This window comes from Dermacentor variabilis, chromosome 2, assembly GCF_050947875.1.
Source record: "Dermacentor variabilis isolate Ectoservices chromosome 2, ASM5094787v1, whole genome shotgun sequence".
Classification (NCBI taxonomy): domain Eukaryota; kingdom Metazoa; phylum Arthropoda; class Arachnida; order Ixodida; family Ixodidae; genus Dermacentor; species Dermacentor variabilis.
The window spans coordinates 38,224,468-38,247,604 of NC_134569.1; the positions used below are offsets into that span (position 1 = coordinate 38,224,468).

General features: G+C 44.4%; 1 protein-coding gene across 1 annotated transcript in view; it reads left to right on the forward strand.

The window, feature by feature from the left end:
* The first annotated feature begins 7,237 nt into the window (after positions 1 to 7,237).
* LOC142571655 (oxytocin receptor-like) overlaps positions 7,238 to 23,137 on the forward strand; it is a 56,811-nt gene continuing 40,911 nt past the window's right edge. Inside the window, exon 1 of the mRNA XM_075680177.1 lies at positions 7,238 to 8,245. Within this exon, the coding sequence (XP_075536292.1) occupies positions 7,240 to 8,245 (1,006 nt within the window). The 5' untranslated portion in view covers positions 7,238 to 7,239. The remainder of the gene's footprint in view (positions 8,246 to 23,137) is intronic.

The following is a 23,137-nucleotide window of genomic DNA, read 5'->3' on the forward strand; positions in this document are numbered from 1 at the left end:
CTATACATTAATTACTTAATATGAGAAGTATTTAGGTATAAAAATAGCTCTAGCATGAAGCAAAACCTTCAACGTTGCCGCAATATATATATATATATATATATATATATATATATATATATATATATATATATATATATATATATATATATATATATATATATTGTTGGCTCTTTCTAGCCTAACATAGACCTCTAGAGCGGTCTTTGATTTGTATTTAATTATATTGTTTAATGCCACTATTACTACGCGTACGTTGTTACGAAATGTTGTGCTGTTAACATGCTGATGTGAAGTGACGTACGCTAACGCATGGTGCGCTGTGTAGGGCAGTAACTACTGATGTGTTTAATTTTAAGGTTTTGACAAAGTGTGTGACAAGCCGTGTTTAATATGATGGTTTTGTCAGAGTGTACGTCAATGTAAACAAAATACGTGTGCCTCTGCTGCTGTATTTGCCCGTACGGGTGCGAAGGACTCCTTGAAGCCATCCATGAATGGCTTTTCCCTTCGCTTCCCATCACAGGTATATGCAATCAATCAATCAATCAATCAATCAATCAATCAATCAATCAATCAATCAATCAATCAATCAATCAATCAAATATTTTCTCGGTCTTTGCCTAGCCTCTTATATTGGGATGCGTGAACGTTCTTGCAATGACTTACAGAATGCTTTTCTTCCATGCTTTGCAATTACAGGATGGCTTTGCAATTACAGGATGGAAAACAAACGAAACAACCGATGCCGACAAACACAAAGTACCTCTCAATCACGGTCCGCATGGAATTGCTCATTACGTTATTAACGGTCCTAAAGCACCGAAACAATTTAACCAAGTCTACATTTTCAAAGAGTTTTACACTCACCAATAGCGTTAATAAAGTCATGGCAGCGAGAGCTATAAAGGAAGGAAGGCAAAGTAACCGTTAAATGAGCTCTGGCAGTGTGACTGAAGTTAGCATAGCGGCGCTGGCTATTACCCGTGGTCCACGTATTTGTTACGACCACACTTGTTCTGTTGGCTATTCTTCGCAAGTTTTACCCCTCTTACCAGATTAATTACTTTTCAAGGAAGTAAAAAGCATACGTTGTGATTTAAACGGGACTAATGTTGACGAAGATAATGAGATGGAAAAATAATAAAGAATTGACATCTTTGCGTGCACAGGGTAACCTTGTTCACAATAACTGGCAAAAATAATCAGAGCGAAGCTATATGGAGCCGAACAAAACGTTTGTCCCCTGCGCGTCTATTTGTACGCTACGTCTTACTTCTACTACTACTACAACTACTATTACTACTAGTACTACTACTGCTACTACCGATAGAAAAAGAAAATACTCTATCATTTGCCTCGGAAAATTGTGCACACTGTTGACATAATCCCTGAATCTGGAACGTGAAAGGTGGTTTGTCGACATCGACAAGTTTCGGCACACCAGTTGCTCTATTTGGATCAACATCAAAGGCAAGAATGCTCTGAATGGGCAACCGCTCTTGTATAATGCTTATTGCATTTGAAGGAGAAAAAATGTTCTGGTGACCTTGTAGATTAAGTTTTTTGCTTCGCAAGAAAAATTATCAAGAGCAAAAGAAAAAAGAAAGAAGAAAAAAAAAGTGAATATCCAACGCACTGCGGGGACCAATATTATGCGAACCATTTTCCAGGTAGCTGGCTCTATGCCTTCGTTTGGGGTTGCGCAAGACGTTACCCGGTGACGGGACGCGCCCGTGTAAGGCGAGCCATTGCATGTGTGCCTAACGCGAATAACGAGATGACGGCACGACCGCGACATCACGACGTTGGCAGCGATGAGAATCGCACGGCGCAGTACTATGTGCTCGCCTCGATACTACGGGATTAAATGACACGCACGAGCTGCGTTCACTCATAAAAGCAAATTTTCGTAACGCGGTTTTCCCAGCAGCCAGTAGAGTATTTCACTTTTGCTCTTGAGACGGAGCTCTAGCTTGGGAGTTCCTATCTAAATACATGTGAACGGATAAAGACACTTTTACGCGGCAACCGCTTCACCAATTTTAATGAGTTTCGTTCCATTTAAGAGTAGCTGAAATCTGGTTACTCTTGCAAGTAGATCTTTCGCTTAGGCCATCGGTTCTTGAGAAAAATAGAGTTATTGAATGTTGCAACACTTCGAGAAACTCAACTATTAGGTTCACAACTCTGTAGCTCAACAATGAAAAGAGGAAAATATTATGATTCTTTTAAACTGCAGTTAATAACTCGTCTAAAGCAAACAAAACTTATGCCCTATACACCGCTCTGACGTATACCACTAACTTGTGAGTAGGACTTTTTGAAAACCATCGTAAACACTTTAGCAATTTCATGTCAGCTGTAAATTTATATCAAGTGTGTCTGCTTGAGATGCGCTATCAAAAATTCATATTAGAGAACTGTGATATCCGTTTTGTTGCAGAGCGGCGGCTTGATATATATATATATACATATATATATATATATATATATATATATATATATATATATATATATATATATATATATATATATATATATATATATATATATATATATATATATACTTTAAAACTTACCGATTTTTGACAATTCTTGTGAAAAATTTGCGGTCATAAAGCGAAATTTTGCTTTCTATAGTTAGTGAGATTTATCTGTCTCTCTTAAATAGAACAAATTCCATACAAATCGGTCTCTATTGAATTGCAATGAACAGAGCGCAGAGGACGGGACAGTGAACTTCAGACACACACCAACTGTACGAGCGCTAACTTCCAACAAATTTTCCAACAAAGCCGAGAAGGGGAAGAAGAAAAATTGACTCCTGTCAAACTTCACTGTCACGGTCAGAATGAATGATGTGTCAACGAAGCAATGATGTCAACGCAGGAAGACCTAACTTATAACCCGCATCGGTAACGTGAGTTTTATTAGCATAACTTCAAAAATTTTGGTATGGACTGTGCGAGGCAGCCAAATTTACGCGAAGTTTCTCTAAATTAATTACCACTCCTCCCGCGTGGACGCGCGAACGTAATCAAGTTTAGTCTGAATCGTTTCAACAAAGTCGCCCGACGTCTTTTCGTTTGGCCCGCCTTTAGAGGCATGGCCAAAACACTCGCTGCACGCAAAGCTTCTATGCCATTGTTCTCAACTCTCGCATACATCCTGGTCCTCGTGCAACTCCGCAGCTGCTGTTGGCAGCTTCAGTCGGAGAAAGCACGCGCGATCGAGGCAGACGTGTTCTGTATTCGCATCCATAGAAGAGTGGGTATGACTGAATCGTTGGCACGGGGCCTCAGGCTCTGTTCGATGCCGAGCCACTTTGCTTCTTTTCTATTTTTTTAGCGAAGAAGCTCTCTAGTCTACGTCACGCTTCATCCAACCCCGCCGGCCATTGAAGCGCGCGGACTTTTCAGGCTCGATATGGAAATTCGATTTGTGTCCCGCGTAAGCGAGTAGGCTGTGGACTTGCGGACAGGTTTGGTGGGCCGAAGTGACTTGCCACGCGGCATTGTTTACTACTTGTTCCACGCGCCTAAATTCATGAAGTTAGGCGTGAATATGTTTGGCGCGAACAAGTCAATGGGCGCAGAGATAGGCGTGATTTGGGGCGTAAGGGGTTTCGACGGTGCAGAAAGTGTTCGCACACGCACATATTGTCAGGATTGGGGGCTCAATCCCATCGCTCGTGATCCGTTGTGAAGATTGGAGTCCGGCATGAATTCGAAGGTAGCTGGCCCATGCCGTCGTCCAACTTATCCACGCTGAGGACGTTGATGAAGGGAAGGACTGCTTCTCATCGAGAACGAGGAATATGGGTTTATTTACAGTATTTATATCAGTCTAACATGACTGTTTGAGAAAGTACATCAGTCTAACATGACTGCTTGAGAGAGAGCGCCTCAGTCCAACATGACTGCTTAAGAAAAGTGTGTCGAGCATCCGCACAACAGCAGTTTTTAAACACTCGGTGCTCCCGCGATACAAGGTGACGCGAACGTTCGTTTAGTCATCGCAAACTAGCCGCCTCTGCGCAGGACGGTTTACACACACACATGCACACACACACGTGTTCACGGTCCGAAACTGACACCACACGAAATTCGTAGAACTCGGAGCCGTTCCGGGTAGCGAGTTGTCTTGCGTCTTGGTCGGTGCGTGGGAAGGAGCCTCCGTCAGCGTTCCCGCGGCAACTCCCCCGCCCGTAGGAGATCAGGTCCGCGTTGTCGTGTTGCGCACAAAACCTGCTTCTTCAAACTCCTTCAGTCACAACGCATCCCAGCTGAAGCGACGCAGAGTGGAGGATGCGCGTATTGTTACCGACACAAAGTCGGCTTAGTCACGCCGTGGCTAGAGGTTGGCGGCGACGCTCCCGGAATGTTGCCTCGACAGTCGCAACTGGTTGGGAAAACTTGCACTGCAGCTGGCCGTTCTTAACAATATTCAGCAATAGCATAGCAAATTCAGCAACTATAGCTCCTGCTCGCAGTGAAGGTAGGGTTATCCACAGCGTCGTGCACAGTTAATGCGCTACGTTTTCTCAATTTTGCTGCTTTTGTACACCTTTGTTACAGCTTGTCTCCTGTTCTTAAGGAGCGCCTTTGTCTATAGACTCAACATAAAAAACACTTTCAGAAGCCGCAACTGCGCCATTCTTTTTTTTTTTAGTGCATTTACACAAGACCGCTGCAGTTTCGAAAGCTACCTGGTTTTACGCTTGAAGTGTACCTTAGGAAACAGTAATGTTGCCAATTTAATCTTTCCTAGTCTTACAAGCGAAAAAATACAAAAGTAAGACTGCCGATATAGAATTAAGGCCGACTTCAATTAATTTATCGGGATGCTTCGCTCCCCGCCCAACAGCTTAGAGAAACAGAATTGGATGTCACATCACATTGTATTTGCGGACTGTTCGCAAGAAACGTGGTCTGACTGCCACCCAAAGAGGTTTAAAATGTTTTTAAATGCTTGCAGTGCTTATTCTCTGCGCAGCCGTGTGAATGAGCTGGTAAATAACCGCAGTTCTGCACAGAAACAAGAGCTTAGAAGAGTTCGCAACAGCTTAGATTGTTAACCCACTTCTGCCTTTGCTATGTCAGTGACTTCCACAAATGGTGAACTGTTCTGCGTTGACATGCTTTCAGTAACCCTGGAGCTGATCACTTGTTATGCTCACCTTCACACATATCGAATTTTCAGGACTGTGACGTGCTCATAACAACATATCCATTCCCCTGACAACTTTATTAGGCTAGGGTCAAAATACGCAAGGCAACGAAAAACAGAAAATGAAAGAGATCGTTCAGCAGGTGTTGATGACACCAACAGTCACAGTGACGACTACAACAAGAACAACCGTGGTACACGGAGAGATTTTGGACAGTCGCTTCTCGTCGCGACGATCTCATGCTAAGCAGTAGAACTCCGCAGTCACTGAGTCACAACGGCAACGAAATGCCACCGTAGTAATATTTTAAGCGCTAACGCTAGTAACCAAAACTGCCTGACCATTATTTTTAATAAAGTTCAGTTTCTTCTTCTTCTAACGCTAATACCATCGATTGATTATTCAGCACAGAAATCACGGTTATAAATGCTTTGCTTGAAACACAGTTAATACAGAAGCTGTCACGACATGTAAAGCGTCTTAAAGCACACTGCCTCTTACGACTGACGTTTAGCATTGCTTACCCGGCACCCCTACTCGACGATTAACGCTTCACCGGCAAGCGCGCATCTATGAAAGGCCCTTCACGCTGCATCATCGTTTTCTCAGGACCAGGGAGCTTGCTACTAAGTCAGCGTAACCAAAGTTGATGGGAGAGACGTGCGCAGGCCTGGACGAGACTGGACCCGACATAGACGGTGACCCACAAACAAAGGCTCTCACGTCGAGGCGACCACAGCCGCTGTCCTTCGTGGAAGCAACAACCACCGGGAAACATCATTCCACCGCAGCCTGACCCTGACAAGTGGACCGTCACGAATGACCCACTAACTGGCCAACGTCGATGACATCCATGGGAATGACTTCGACATCAAGTTCCCAGCTTGCCACGTCGATGCCTCGTATGCGGGGGCGAACGGGCAACATTGGAGGCGGAGCCCGGCGGAATGATGCGACGTCATAGGCGCGATTTTGCGAGCTGTTCAACTAGTGCAGTCGGTCGAGAACATTCAATTACCCCGACGAGAGAAAGGGGAAAAGGAAGTGCATAAAAAGTGGATCTGGAGTGCTGTGGGAGTGTGCTCCGACTCTTACTAGTGTTCCTAGTCGAACGGATGCTCCTACTCGCACGTGAGCTCCTGATCATGCTCGTACTAGTACTCGTACTGGTGCTAGTACATGTAAACTCTTATCATGTAAATTTTTAAACAAACCCTTTTTCTCATATCTTGGACGTCGTCCCCGAACTCTTGATCACCCGGCACCTGGCACATCATCAGCCACGGAACCGTAATGGCCGCTCGGACCTTGAGTCGCAACAACTGCATGACAGCGGTGGGACACGCTGCCCTGAGTCCCAACATGCCACAATTGGGCGCGAGTCAAAACGAATCCGAGATCCGGCGTGTGCAATAACATTGAGAGTAAATCATCTATGGGGAACTGCGTAGAGTTTTGAACCTGTCATTATACTAACGCAGTTTTATCATGATGTCTACACATGGAAAGGGACGAAGGTCTTGTAACATGGACTAGGTTCCCAGGAATAGCCATGGGGAGTAAGAAGGGAGCTAAAGAACAGAGGAACGGAGCAACTGATTCGAAAATCTTTTTTACTCCTCAAGGTGAATCATGGTTTGAACTAGTTTGTGAGTCATACTTCCCGAAATCAAAGGCGCAAAATAGACGCGGACGAAGAATGTGTTGTTCGTCCGTGTCCATATTGCGCTGTTGATCCTCTGAAGATTCCTTATTGCATTTGACGGGCCGATACATGCGCATTTATAAGAAATAAAAAAGAAACGAGACTCCCTGCGACATATTTTAGGATGAAAGTGACGCTTTAGGTGTCCTTAGCTAGTGTCGCAGCGGCACATATACTGTTCACATTTATTCTTACTGCCCCAAGACGCCTCTGTGAGGTTGCAAGTGTTAACATCTTGCCACCGGTTACGGTTGGCTATTGTGAATGCTTGACTCATTTGTAATTGCATTTCGCAAGGTGCACTAAGTGATCTGACCTGCTTCCTATTTTATCCTTTTGCATATCCTCTACAGCAGAAACCATGAATCACGTGGACGACCCGCATGACCTGCTTGAACCTACGGCGTCGGGGTCAGCGCCGCCCGATGCCAACGAGTCCACCGGCAGCGACAACATCACCGAACTTCAGAACGCCGTGCATCGCGACGAGTCGCTGGCGCTCATCGAACTCGCCGTGCTCACCTTCATTTTTGCGCTCACCGTGGTCGGGAACTTGTGCGTTCTGGTGGCCCTAAATGCGCGCCGCTCCAAGATGACGCGCATGTACTACTTCCTGGTGCACCTGTGTGTCTCCGACCTTACCACCGCCTTCTTCACGGTGCTGCCTCAGCTCGGCTGGGACGCCACGTACCGTTTCCGGGGCGGCAACTTCTTCTGCAAGTGCGTCAAGTACGGCCAGATTCTGGGCCCTTATCTCTCCTCGTACGTGCTCGTGGTGACGGCCGTGGATCGGTACCAGGCGATCTGTTTCCCGCTATCAAACTGCTCCTGGACACCGACCAAGTCTAAGCTCCTGGTGTCGCTAGCCTGGGCCGTGTCGCTGCTCTGCTGCGTGCCTCAGCTGTTCGTCTTCAGCTACCAGGAGGTGGCGCCGGGCGTGTACGACTGTTGGGGTACCTACATCGAGCCTTGGGGCCTGCGCGCCTACGTCACGTGGTACGCCCTGAGTGTCTTCTTCATCCCCCTGTTGGTGCTCGTCTTCACGTACGTCTGCATCTGCCGCGCCATCTGGCAGAACCTGTACCTTAAGCGAAAGAGCTCGGACGTCGAAGGACGTGGCAAAGCGTACCGCTTCAAGAGCCCGCAGGGGAGTGCTGCGGCCGACACCGACTCGTCTTTGCACATACGGGGCCCCCTGGTGCCTCGCAGTCACTCGTCAGCTCGAGGCCTATCCAGGGCCAAGATTAAAACGGTGAAGATTACCGTGGTGGTGATCAGCTTCTACATCATCTGCTCGTCGCCCTTCATCTGCGTCCAGATGTGGATGTACTGGGGCACGGGCCTCGACATGAGCGACGCCTGGACAAGTGAGTACTACGCACGGGAGGCTAGCGACAGCATGCGCTCCACAGCTTTCTTTTTAAATGCAGCTACGCTCGTTAATTTCGTTGAACTAGGCTTGAAACGAGAAAATGAGAACAAACAATGTCATGCAGTACCTGTCCGTTCGCGGCAGAAGAGTCCTCACACCCTTCCGCTTTAATAAAATAGAAAAAGTCCTGGGTACGCCATTGGTTCGCGCAGTTGGAACAAATGTATACAAACAACACTGACGCAAGGAAGTGTTAGTTGTGGTCGGAAGATGGCGTAACAGGGGAGTATGCGAAGTGCGAGATCGCAAGCGTAGAATGCAGTCTCAACGGTTGATTACAAAAAAGGACAAGAAAGGAGAAAACAATAATCTCAGAAGCACCACTACGCTCGACCTGGAAAATCTTTAGCCAGAATAGTATACACCACGCATTTAGCTTGTCGTAGCAATATATTGGTTCAGTGATCGCTTTGAGTGGCTACTACCCAAACGCGAGTTTTGACAATCCCAACTCGAGCGCTGTTAACGCGTTCGCTTACGGTGCCCAGCTTTTGGTGGGAATTCACGCTCTGGCCCGAGGCGAAAAGGTACGTCTCTGTTACGACGCACACATGCATCTACCGCCTCCCTGGAGGATTTCCATCAGCACTCTGCGTCGATTTCCTTGAGCTTGTCACTTATGTATCTAGTAGATCACATACTGCTGCGAAGTGTGCGACTCAATTGCGTCTCACTTACTCCCCGCGGAGCATGCCGAACTACGCCTATCACGAGTTCAGTCCAGCTGATGAAATGCGTTCATCCATCGCTTCGCTGCAACCATGAAAAGAACCTCTTATCAACACTATCAATGTTTACTTCCATTAAGGAGTGATATTAGCAACGCGTGTCAGAAAGTTCTACTTTATATATACAGTGACTAATTTAGTGAATGCCATTAAGAGCGCGTCTACCTGTAGCATGCAGAAATCTCTTTATCACGCCCAGGCTCAAAAATGCATTTTTTTCATGGACAGTGATCGTAGCACTGCACGAAACTTTTCTATACGACGTTAAGGAACGGGAAATGATGCCTTTCGGCCACGCCCTAGTACCTGAATATGTAATATAAAAAAACGAGACCTACGGATGAGGAAGCAGCGCACCTACTTGTGACGCGTTCACGCACACGTATAAAAGGACCTACACAGGCGCTGGACTGCAAATACTGCTTTATTGCTCAAAGACCTGTCATTTGTAGTGCCCTTCGAGACGCGCACGCGCTCTGATGGCAGTGAGGCGTCAACAGGACCCAAAGTAAAAATAAAAAAAATAAAAAGCAAAGATGGCATTTTTTTTGTTCCCACTCTAGAAATAATCAAAGTCCAAGATAGCAGCGCGCTTTGCCAGTCAATGATACCGAGGGGCAACTGACACACCTGTGTTACCATTTGTCAATTTCTATTGCTTTAAAAATTTCCTGTGTTTGTTTCGAGACCTACAGGTATACTTACAAGGAACAGTTGCAACCATGCAATATCAGTTTATTTTTTTTATGTTTCAAATAACCTTTTTCTTCTTTATTTGCTTTTTTTTCTTACGGGAGATTGAGGATGGGCAGGGCAAAAAGGAAGACAAAGTACCTTGGTGTCCAAAATAATTAGTTTTTAATAGTTTTCTGTACTTTTCAGACTGACGCTGATAGCGTGTCAGGTTTTTTTTTTCACTTATCCGGAACGAAGGAAAGACCACGCAGTAAAATAAGACATCCAGATCCAACGAACGTGTTTGAATCTATCTACTTGAAACGTATAATTAATGAAACTGCTATATAAATGCCCCGCAAATAAGTTAGATATTACACAACTGCGTTTATTTTTAAGCTTTGCATTGTGTAACCTCATGAAATGCTGATGTTTATGACCCACACAGCTGAAGACTTAAAATCATATGCAATTCTTGCGCTTATAGGTTACACCGTTCGCAAGCTATGCCGAAAATTAACGTACACAGCAAATCTAGCGAATGGATAGTGTGGATCATCTACGCAGCGAAGTCACGAGGTCGAAGGCGATGCATGAAGCTTGCCAAGAGAAGAAAGGCGAGGAGAGCGTTATGCAGAGAAAAGCGCGAGAATATATGCAGTCAGTGATTATGTACTCTTTGTGTCACAGTGGCACGTAATCATTCTAAGATATTTGGACAAGAGCGGGCACATACCCACTCAATACTCACGTACTCAACGGACCAAGAATGTGTAGAAAGAATATAAGCAATTCAAGCAAATTAAAAATGCCACTGAATAAGGCCCAGTACTCTACTAAGAGCTCTCTCTGCTTTAGAGTTATGCAGGATCCCACAACCTATATACAGGTTTTATATTGAAATTTATTTTTTGTTTTATTGCGCACGAAAGAGTTGCGCACACTTGCACGACAGTGTGGGCTAAAACTTCGTGCTATAATACAAACTCGTTCACTGAGTGAGACAGCATCGCAGGACGTCGAACTGAGGATAGTAGGAAAGGAAAGGTTCACTTTAAAAGGAACGTACCGTAGCTATGTATCTGTTCCATTTCGTGCAAGCGAGCGCCCTCACTGCAAATTCTGCAAGTTTATTTCTCTGCCTAAACACATACGCTATGCAACCTTAACACAATGTCTATCCTTAACTGCTGTTTCCTTACTTCAGAACGAACATGCCTTCTCTAACCTCCCGAACGTTATTTTTTGGGGAGAGGCGGGGGGAGGTGAGTCGCATCTGGCGCCACTAAATAGACTCAACGTGTAGCCTGTAGAAAACCCTTCGTCAGAAATTACGATGGAAGACAAAGAATCACTGCGAAAAAAAAAAGAAAAAATTCATATGTATGGGCTACGAAGAAAGGAACGGAGGAATCGTTCTCCCCTTATTCTTTACCTTTCTTCATACAAAAAAAATATCTAAGGTGAAAAAATTACACGGCACCGTCGACGGAATGTGAAAGCTACGATGTGAAGACAACAAGGTTCCTGCAACATGAACTGGCTGAAGCGAGATTGGAACTCACTTTGCCGCCACTGCTCTCAAGATCCTTCGGCAGCTGATTATTTTCTCATGCAAATTTCGTTTCCTCCATGTGCCTACGCAAAAAAAAAGCACAAGTAAGTCAAATACAGACCTTCCAGCTAATAGCAGAATAGCGCATTTTATGGGCTATATCGAAAAACTTTTTTTCAAGAAGACGAGAAAGAACGAAAATGCATCCATCAAATTCAAAGTTACATAACCTACGCCACCAATCCGATTGCATCATATTTTGCGGTAGTGATTGGACGAAAGAGAACATAACTTTTTCCTGTCGATGGCGGTTTCTCTCCGCCTGCAAGAAGTAGAGAGAAGAGAAAGTTGCTGCGATCAGATTGATGTAATCTCGGTACCAGGTCCTTTTATCGCCGAGTCCTTAAGCAGAAGACAACGCCTGTTATCCACTGGATGCACTTCTGAAAGGGGGTGGCCGGACGCGCGTTTCCTGCCACAATGACATTTTTTTTCGGCGGTATTTTCGTACGTGCATGCATCAAGAAGGAGGTTTATTTCTAGAAGTTTTGCTTTTGAGATGCCACCGCCCCCCGCCATTATTTTTCGTAAGAGCATCCGTCTTAAAGACAGCTAGGTTATCAAATAAAAACGGTGCAACATGATGCACGAAAAAATATGAAGCCTTCTTTTGTTTTTTTTTTCTTTCTGCATTACCATTCTCTTTTTCACTGGACTGTTTTACTGTGCTACTCTCGGTACTTCATTTCTTATTGTGTGTTTTTGTGACGCCCCTGCTTACGCCAACGTGGCTTGCAAATTGGTTGGGGATGCGTGGTCGCACAGGTTTGAAGGATATCGCACGAGCAGCTGCAAAAGTTGCATTCAACGTTTTCTCAAGATGGGGCTAGTGGCGAAATTATGCGACATTTTCCCGTCTTTTTCAATGAAATCAAATTATGGTGTTTTACATACCAAAACCACGATCTGTCTATGAGGCATGTGGGTGTAGGGGACTAATTTGGACCACCTGGGGTTCTTCAACGTGCACCACTGGTGTTTTCACATTTCGCCCCCCTAGAAATCCGACCGCCGTAGCAGGGGTTTGATTCCGCGGCCTTGTGCTTAGCAGCCTAATACTATAACTACTGAGCAACCGGCGGGTGCCCCCGTCTTTTATCCAGCTCCGTAATAGGTGATAATTCCTGTCCTCAACTCGAATTGAGTGCCCGGCTCTTTCCTCTTCTTCGTAAAAATAGTTTAGTGTCATCGTAAAACATCTAGAAAGTTCGCTGCTGCTAGTTGTCAAATACTACATATACAGGACGTTTCTTTTTTGCTTTTAGGCAATGTAAATTAACAAAAAATTAATAATTAGGTATTTATGAGTGCCTTAGGGGCATTTGTTTATACGGCTAGTTTAGAGGCTGTCACACTTAAATGCACCCTCGTTATATTTTTTTAATCCTGAAAGTCTCATCTAGTTTGAGAGAGTTATGGCGGAATTTCAATGGTGAACCAACGCAAGATCGAAACCGAGCGTCGCGGGAGCGCAGATAAAGGCGCCCCCGTTGTCACATCAGACCGAAACGCACCATGACGACAGGTGTGAGGCACGGAACGTCTCGGCTCGTCTCGGCACCTACTGACACGGCGCGATTTGCATGGCAAGCGTGTGCGGCTGTGTTCCGTGTCAGAGTCGGCAGCGACGTGACGTCATTCAAACTTGGCTCCACGCTTCTTTACGAGGCACTGCCGTCGCTTACAGCACGACACGTACAGCTTCGATATTGCCTCGATTGAGCTTTGTACTTTGACGACGAATATATCGAATTAGGTGCGATTTTCAAGATTTTTGAGAAACGGGTGCGGATCAGAATGTCACTGCCTCCAAATTTGCCATTTAGACAGCTGCCCCCAAGACGGCAATAAAATTATTAATTGATGCAGTTTTGTCTCCTGAAGCTCGTGCTATTAGTGGCAAAGGATGTCCACCTCACTTAGAAACTCGTCTGAAAAAAAAAAAGAAAGCACCACCCCCTTCGTTGCGCTCCTTACATCTTTATAAAAAATGCGTGTGGCCTAAAAAGAAAACGCCCTCTTTTTCCACACACACACACACACACACACACACACACACACACACACACACACACACACACACACACACACACACACACACACACATATATATATATATATATATATATATATATATATATATATATATATATATATATATATCTTCTTGAAACAAGTATTTAAGAGTGCTCTAAATTTTATTACGTTTGTCGCATTTAAAACACAATGTTAGTCTACTGACAGTTGGAAGCGGATTTAGGCCCTCAACTTTCAATAAAAATTGTTGAATATTGCAGATTTTCAGGAAACGACACTATAAAATTTACAACTCTGTAACATAGCAACAAAAATTATGTTACAATTCTGTCATTTGGGTCTAATTATAGATCTGAAGAGGACAAACTTGACATATTACACATGGCTCGTAAACACACCACTGTTATTTCAGTATGACCTTTACGGAATCCTTTTAGACATTGTAAGTAATTTACATAAGATATAAGTTTACATGCCGAATTTGTCGGCTTTTAATTATCTAACGGATGCAGTTTACAGAACTTCGATATCTGTTTTAGGTACAGAGCTACGGATTTGCAAACTTCGTGCTTCTACGTTTTTTCTAGCAACACTTTTCAGTCAGCTTTGTAAAACAATTGCGCCTGTAAATCAAAACTCCGCTTTCAAAAGTCATTATAACTAAACGTTCTACATTAAATGCTATTAATTTCACCTAAATCGGCCCAGGGGCTACACCATAAGATCATTTTTGCGTTTTACATTTATTTGAATAGGCAGCATCGGAGTTGGGCCCGAGTTGAAGCTTGCTCCTAAGCTCAACGGTTTCGATTGCTGGATCACTCGAAAGAGAACAGAGAGCAAGGGACAGAGAGAGAAATAAACAATGGTGGCTTTTCGACCAAGCACTAATTCTGCGGCTGTTAAATGAGTATGCTGCACAGGTGTTTTGGTTTGAAAGATAGAGCGAAAACTTCGCCGACCGCTATATTCTCACTATGATATAGAAACCAAATAGAGAATTATCATAGAGAAGCTAGAAACAATAAACAGCAAGAGAGGCGATGGCAAGGAGTCGTAACGTAGTCATAGAACAGCGAAAGACAGTGTAAATCAGCTTTGATTCAGTGGTTTTATGTGGCAACAATAATCCAATTAAGGTAGGGGCTGCCGTTATCGCTTCTACCCCTTTAGCGGAACTCCACTTTCGTCGGGGTCGTTGCACGTAAATTTTCCCGCGGCGATTTCACGCTCAGCTTGAAAACAACATGGATGAGTGTATGGAGATGGCACGTACAAGAATTTCTTATCCGAGGAGGGACAACGCGTCCACTAGTCCGAACAAACTGTTTTCACTAAATGTGTCTTTTAGCTGCACCAAGCTTTTTAAACATTGCCTATGGCAGATAATAGCACAATTCTAACCCTTGATCTAAATTACTCCATGAGGCAGCCATTACCTTTACGGGAAATCAAAACATTCAATTGAATATTTAAGGTAATTACGCTCATGAACTTTTAATTATTTACTTTACCCCGCATGTTTCAATCTACCAATTGTAGCCGCTGAGCTAGCACGGCGTGTCGACTTGGAACGAATTCCCTGGACATACCAGTTCCGAGATATTCATTTTCTAAGTGTCCGACGAAATGTATTCGCAAACGTTCCAGTCATTTTTGTGCTTCATTGCATAAAACAGCAGTTTCTTAAAATAGTAACTGTAACTTTCGGTTTCTATGAGTCCCGGGGCGGTGTAAGACGAATACATAGACGGTGAAGACCCGGAAGGGACTGCCAAGCCCTTCTTTTTTATTCCTCGAGCGCCCCTCGCGAGCACGAGCTCGGCGCCGATCTTTGTTGTTTTTTTCGCACCAAGCCACGAGACCCGTACGCATCAGACTCCGTCTGCTATCACTCGTGACAATACATATATATATATATATATATATATATATATATATATATATATATATATATATATATATATCATTCTAGCACCATAGTAGTTGTGTGTGTTCGGGTGGCATAATGTTCTGTACGCCTTAGAGTGGGATGCTAAATTCGATGAAGTAGTTAATAAATGTGTCGTTCTTTCCTCTTGTATGTTTGATGTGCTTTTACACAAGGCGTTTTTCGAAGACTTTAATAAGATTTGAAAATAACCGTTCGGGAAATAAAATTATGGTTGTTTCGGAGACATGCATCCGATCGTGGTGACTGTGAGGTGATGGGTGATGCGTGATAATTAGTTGCGAATTAACAAGAATGAAATAATTAACATTTGCACCTTTAATTGCAGTGGGCCCCCTTGTATGGTTAGTAGGCCCAGAAGCGGTCAGCCAGCGCACTGTAGCTCTGTGCCCTTCACTGCAGCAGCGCGCTGGCTGCCCGCTGCTGGGTGACGTAAGCAGAACTTGGTCTCCATGAGGGTGCGGCTTCGCGCTCGCTGCAGCCTAACTCTTCCAGTTTCGGCACCTTCGGGCTCTCTCCTTTCGGCTCGAAGCCAAAAGAATTCCCTTCTCAAACTTTTCATATTAGCTGTTTTCATAAATATCCCATCACTGGCTCAAATACTTGCCATCGTAAATCTGGTAATCGTTGCTAATGACGCTTATGCCGTGATATTTTCTTTACTAATAATGCATAACATAAAATTCTTTAAATACCGAACGTGGGTGAACTTCGTGACGCCGTGTTTCGGACGTAAACCAGTGAGTGGCATAATGCTTAATCGCAGTAGCGTTTATCTCCATGTCGCAACCCGATAGGCCCGACAATAAGTGAACATCTTATTCGCTTCAACTATTGCAGCAATCCAAAGCGTTTGCTACCGGCACGTGTGCGCGAGCGGGCCGTGCGTAAGCAACCTCCAACGATACAGATTGGGTCATTAGGAAATCAAGCCAACCATGACGAACGCGGGCCACACTTCCGTCGAACTCGTTAAGCTTGTCCAGCGATCGCAAGCTTTTCTCACGTTTTCTTTTTCTCTTCATTTCGGATGCGGCGAGAGGATGCGAACGCTCTCGTTAGAAGCACTGCTGTAGCAACCATAGCGCAGGCGGTTCGTTAAAGAAGTGCGCAGCGGGTCATTAAACGCACCAAGCGTTCGGCTAACCTGCTATAACATTTATCTTTTCCGTATTATTTCGCGCGTTCGTTCCTAGGCGCCAATGGACGATCAGCAAGTTTAGCGGAAGCTCGTTTTCTTTTTCGCGAGGGAACGGAACCTGGAGCCGTACTCGCAAAGCTCTTTGTTCCTAATTGCAGCTTGATGTTGATGGGCCGCTTTTTCTTGTAGTATGTCCAATATTACTGTTCGCTTGCACTCGCTCTTAGGAACGTTTCTAGCATAGGCACTTTTTGTTTTGGTCTGAGGATACGGGTGGGGAGCCCGTATTCAGAATATTTCTCTCTCTGTAATACTGTCTCAATGTAAATATTGTTACCCCCGACATTTCTTTTGAATTCAAGGGTTTGTTTGTTCTTTTGTTCATTTGCACTGTCCATTATTAGCCGAGTGGGCTCAAAAACTAACTATTCAAATATAACATTTTGCACTCAACGAGCGCACCAAGAACGACAAAGCGGAGCTCTTGGGGCGGTATGAACGGCATCAATTTGCTAATATAATAAACTTTCCCGAAAGAACTCGTCAATTAGTTCTTACAGCAAAAAAGAGTTCCTGAATGATAATAAGGTTGAATATTTAAGCTTCTTTTGTAGTTTCAGCCTTCGTCCCGCTTAATAGGGGCCATATTATATAACCATCCTATTCTGTAGTCAGCTGCGTTTGCTGCTATTCAGCAATTTCCGCGTGTCCTCGTAAAGACGATTTCATCGAAAAATACAACTTATCCTTGTTCAGTTCTATTTACAGGTTCTCCTTCCCTTTGAAACATGCTGCGTCATTATTTTTTCGGGGCTCTAATTTATTCCTCATTTCTTGTGCGCAGAATGCATCATTCACGAAAATAGTGCATCATTTCTTCCTCGCTAAGTTGCGGTCGCCAAGCGAAAACGAATTACAGACTTCGCGTGACAGCATCCACGGCTATTTTCTGTGACCTGGCTAGCGGCAATTGAAAGACCAGCAAGAACTTGCTTAGGCGCTATAGTGCTAAAGAAGTACAGAGCTATAATTTCATTAATGTACGAGTCGCATTTCAGGATGAGCACGTCAGTGAAAAGAAAAGAAAAAAGTGAACCAAGAAGCCAAATAAATAACAAGATATGTTCTGTGGGGATCTGCCATTCTATCAAAAACACAAAGAAATGATATAAAATTTAAAAAGAAAAAAAGAAATAAAAACAAATATTTCAGAATGGCGCAATTCGAGGAGTCAGGATAATTGCCTCAGAGCTGGCCACTAATATCAATTTCCCGTTGCTCCACGGCAAAAAGAGAGACGACTACTTCCCCCCAAATCAGATGTTACCCCTTCCTTCGCAGTTTATCGTGCGTGCATCTACCGCGCGCCCATACATCAATTCCCGCGAGAGACGTTGTTTTTCGCAACACGCGATCCGTATAGCGAGCCCTGTTGCTTGTGAACGACTGACAGTCACCGCAAAGGGACGACTCACGGTTCCACGATGCATACGTACCTCGTCCGGCGAAAGAGGTGCGCCTCGTAATCCGGAATTGTGATCTCACCGAAGCTGTGCCGTGCGCCCAAAGCAATGACACGCACTCTGATGAGTGTTCACAACAATGTGGTTTCGTGTTCTGCTTCCATTTATGCTAAACGAGCGGTGTTTTGTCGAATGCATATGCAGATGCTCAAACGTGTACTGCATTTCAGTGGACCTCTTGCAGTTCCGTGCAGCAAAAGGGGCTTTAAAGAAAACACGCCATGGAGGCGGCGCTATCTTGCGGATTCTTTGTTCTTTCCTGCGCACTTGCACCATGAACGTCTTATTAGCAATGGCAAGCCAGTAAAATCAAGTTGTCGCGAAAGGAAGCAACGGGGAATTTGTGTGAAGGGATGTTCATCTGTCTGTCCCTTTGTATCTCTCGCCTCACTTTCTTTCTCTCTCCTTACATTTCATTGTTTTTTCTTTCTTACTTTTATTTTTCTGTAACAATTTACAGTATACCTTTCCTGATATAGTCTGCGTCTTGTTATTTGAGAGGGTCATGATGAAAGTAATTATCCACTATCTTTTGTATGCAAGTCTGAAACCGCAAATTTTTTCATTAGTCTAGCGCACGACGCCAGCATCACAGCTGTGATGCTGGCGCTGTGATGCTGACGCTGTGATGCTGGCGTCGTGCGCTAGACTCATGAAAAAACGTAAACAGGATAAATGACAATGCAAAATGAATCAAAGGCAGAAGGATATAGCTTCCAAGATTTCAGTGATTCCGTATGTGCACGGCCTTTCACACAGACTTAAAAAGGTGGCTGGTAGTTACGCAGTAAAAGTGGTATTTTCGGCAAAAAACAAAATACGTCGTCTGTGCTCTAAGCTTAAAAATAAGTTCGAAAGAAAGGATGATGTAAAGAAAGAATGTAGGGTTAAACATCCGCGCAAGAACCAATATGTTGATTGCGCGAAGAACGTTGTTGATCAGATCCCTATGATGTGCGGCCATGTGTACGTGGGTCAGACTGCGAGATGCATTAACACGAGATTAAGGGAACACTTGTCCAGTCTGAATGGTCGCCCTAGTACGCATTTGGCAATGCATTGCCAAGAACATGATTGCTCACCTTGTCTTAGTAGCACCATCATTTTGTATAGGCATAGGAATCAAACCGCAAGGGAAATTGTGGAAGCACACTGGATTGAAAAACAAAAAGGAAAATGCATCAGCCATCCTTCTGTTTCATTGTTGGATCACATCTTTAACGCATTTTATCGTAAGTGGTTGTTTCATGTACCTTGCTGTTTTTATGTTGACCGGGTGGCTTTGGTCCACGTCTTTTTATCACAAGTGTTATATGTACTATAGACGTGCTCTCTTGACTTGACAGCGCAGATCTGTGTGTATTATATGCGCTATAGGCGTGCTCTGTTGACTAGATCGCGCAGATCTGTGGGTATTTAAGCAGGTGGTTTTGCAAAAATAAAACCGGTTGTTAGAAAGCGCTCGTCCTTGTGTTTCTTCTATTCTTCGTCCATGTTTGTTTGCGCACGAAAAGTTTTAAGATGAATCTGTTCTAACTAGGCCGACTCGCAGTTATACGTGAGATCGTTCCTTGCGGATATGAAGGCTACCCTGCGCTGGCCGATCTCTAATCACAAATGCTGGAACCTGGCGAAAGGAGCATGCCACAGGGGGCGGTCATTTCCTCCTCTTTATTCAATATAACCTTGGTCGGCCTTAGCAGAAAGCTTCTCGAGATTGAAGGCATCAAACACACCATGTTGCTGATCATATCACTATATGGTGCACAGGAGGCAATGATGGCCAGGTTGAGGGAGCCTTAGAGGAGGCCATAGACACTGTCGAAATGTATCTCGAACCCTACGGTCTCAGGTGCTCCTCCTTGAAGTCGGAACTCCTACTGTACAGTCCCAAGAAACGTGGTCCTAAGCCCAATGGTTGGACATCGTTAGACCACACATGATGTAACCGAGTTGTGCCTCAAGTTGTTAACGCTAGGTGTTTTGCCAGGTTTGGGGATGAGAACTGCGAGAGCAGCCTTCCAAGCAATGGGACGGGTCCATTCCTCCAAATTTCATTAATTTCCTCTGTGAGGTATGCGACTGACTCATCATCCAGATTTCGCAACGTCTTGTTGGAGATGCCATCCGGCCCCGGTGCGGATAAACCATTGAGTCCATGTAGAGCCCTACGAATTACCTCAGTGCTAAAACTCCGGATCCAGGTAGGAATTTTGTCTGGCCCTGGTAATCGGTATGCACGGGAGGCAGCCCTGACCTCATTGCGAGATATTTATCAGCAAGCGTACGGATTAACTGATCCTCGGAGGTCATTCGTGCGGCCTCATGTATGGTTCTACCAATGAGGGCATCGAGGTGACACAGAACTTTTCACTAGCCTCGGCATTACGAGAGGGACGAGCTATTGCATTTTTTGCTTGCTTAGGGGGGTGTGAGCCATTACTGATGATGACAGTTTTTGTTGACGCAAAATAAGAATGCATGGAAGCCTAGCCATGACGTAAACAACTTCGCGGTAAAAAAAAAGGGGGGGGGGAGAATTTAGATTCTGAAATGACTCCTAACGCCCTGTTTCTGTAAAAAAATCTCCTCGGCATTACTGCTACCTCAGACGGTTCCCGCGTGCGTGTAGGCGAGCGCAGATTCCTTGGCCGTTTAAAGGAACATGCCAGCGTGCTCTTTTCTGATTGGATGACGCAACTCGTAACCTTGACACTACGGGCAAAGTCGGACCGATTACTGCGCATTACAGCCGTGCCGAAAACATCCACAAGGAAAGAAAGCGCGCGATCTTTCGTTTCGAGCCGAAATCGAGCGGCGTTCGTGTGTTGGCCGGGGGATTAACAAGGCTTTTTTGCGAGGCGGCGAGAACGGCATTGCCCCGGGAACGAATAGGAAGCGTACAGTAGACCCGGCGCGAAGCACGTACACTTGATGGCGCCCCGCCATATAATCGGGTTGAACACGGCCGTAAATCGCTCTTGCTGTTGGCAGCGGCGGAAACATTGTCTCATAACACGAATGGTCGGGGTACTCATTACACGAAAGCACAGCTGAACATGTTCTGATCTGTATGCTGCCGCGCTATTAACCATTAACTCTATTGACTGCTTCAAATGTTAATTCCTTCTTTTTTCCTAAGCCCGTGGAATGTCGAGTGAAAGCTTATAATTCCATCGAAAAGATCGCATCTTCACATGTTGTTGCCATATTATGCTACCCGTAATTTTATTTTCTTTCCGTCTTTGGAATGTCGTGAAAACTCCTGGAATGTCTTCGACTCTTTTCAATCTGTTGAAGCAGTGATGCTCTAAGCAGCAGAGTTAAACTTGATTCAATCGAATAGACAAATGTGAATGACCGTGCGTGCTACACTCGAATGTACTTCAGAAAAAGTTGTTTCTTGGCCCGGTTACGATTTGCTAAATGGTGCGTTTACCAACAAAAATACTTGCGGAAAGAGTTAGTGTTTAAACATGGATGATGCAGTATTTGTAATCGTTCAGACTTCCCTTTTCGCTTTCGCTTTCTGCGGTTACAAGGGAAGGAATGTGTGCCTTCATGCCCGTGTTTCAAGTTTCGACAGTACTTTATATCAGTTGCGTGGATAAAGAAATTGCAGCAATGCTAATGTCCTTGCTGATATTCATACAGATATGTCTTTTAAATATTTGGCAATGTAGTGAAATTGATATTAAAGGAGACCAAAAGAGAAAATAAGGAAGTAGAAGGAACGGCACAATGCAGTGGTAGTGCAACGCAAGGCGTAATGCGGAGGTTGCGGGTTCTGCTTTTTACCCGTTTTTTTATTGCTATGATATAAGGAGATGTTGGCGCACTGAAAAGAAAAGCAAGCCAGTTGTTTTTTTCGCTCCCTTTCAACTCACTTTACCTTTTCCTTTCCAGGCTATAATCGAAACTAAATAATTTCCTCTTTGCTTTCCTTGGCTTCATTGTCTGTTCGCTTCATATGGTTGTGACTAGAGAGAGAGAAATAGAAGAGAGGAAAGACAGGGATGTTAACCAGACGTCCGTCCGGTTTGCATTGGGGAGAGAGGATATAGGGATGAAAAGAGAGAGGAGAGACGGCACATTTTCGTGCACATCTCAAGGTGTACAAGCGGTCGCCAAGACCTGTAGAATTGTCGTACAGCAATAACGAATTTGTGGCGTGCTGTGCCGTCGATGCGTACGTCCATGGTCCAGGGATGTTCATTTTCGAAAATGGTCTATAGTCCATCCGGTTGAATGCTGTCCGAAGATGTCGACTAACATCATAGTGCGATGCAGATGAGGATCACGACAGACGACAGTCAAGTCCCGCGACTAAAAGAAACGAAAGAAAGACAGCAGTTTTGTAGGGCTTGCAGCCACTTGAAATTCAATCTTTTGGAAATAACTCTGTCAATGGATCAACGAGGGCAGGTCTTCGGATACTGAGCTGTTGAAACTTACTCAACAGAGCAAATAGAGGACTGCAGAAAGACGGTTATTGTAAAAGCCAGGGAGTATAATCGTAAAGAGAGCACAGGGAGGGCAATCAGCTACGTAGAAAAGGAAGCAGGGCCTGCATTCGGCACAAAAGTTCTTACACCCTAACTCTTTGTCAGAGGATATGCAAGACAATCGTGACGTTGGAGATATTATTAGCGAATATCTTGGAAAATATCTAGAGAGGTTTTACAGCTACCTTAATTCTACACAAGAAAAGCAGGAACATACCTATAAAGCAAGGGGTCAACAGGGAGACACAATTTCTACAATGCTATTCACTGCGTGCTTGGAAGAAGTATTCAAGCTATTAAACTGGAAAGGTTTAGGAGTAAGGATCAACGGCGATTATATCAGCAACCGTCGGTTTGCCGATGACATTGTTCTATTCAGCAACAATGCAGACGAGTTACAACAAATGATTGAGGACCTTAACAGAGAGAGTGTAAGAGTGGGGTTGAAGGTTAATATGCAGAAGACAAAGATAATGATGAATAGATTGGCAAAGGGAGAAGATTTACGTTTGCTTAGGTCAATTAATCACAGGGAACTCTGATCATGAGAAGGAAATTCATAGAAAAATAAATATGGGTTGAATCGCATACGGCGGACATTGTCAGCTCCTGACTGGAAGCTTACTATTATCATTGAAAAGGAAGGTGTACA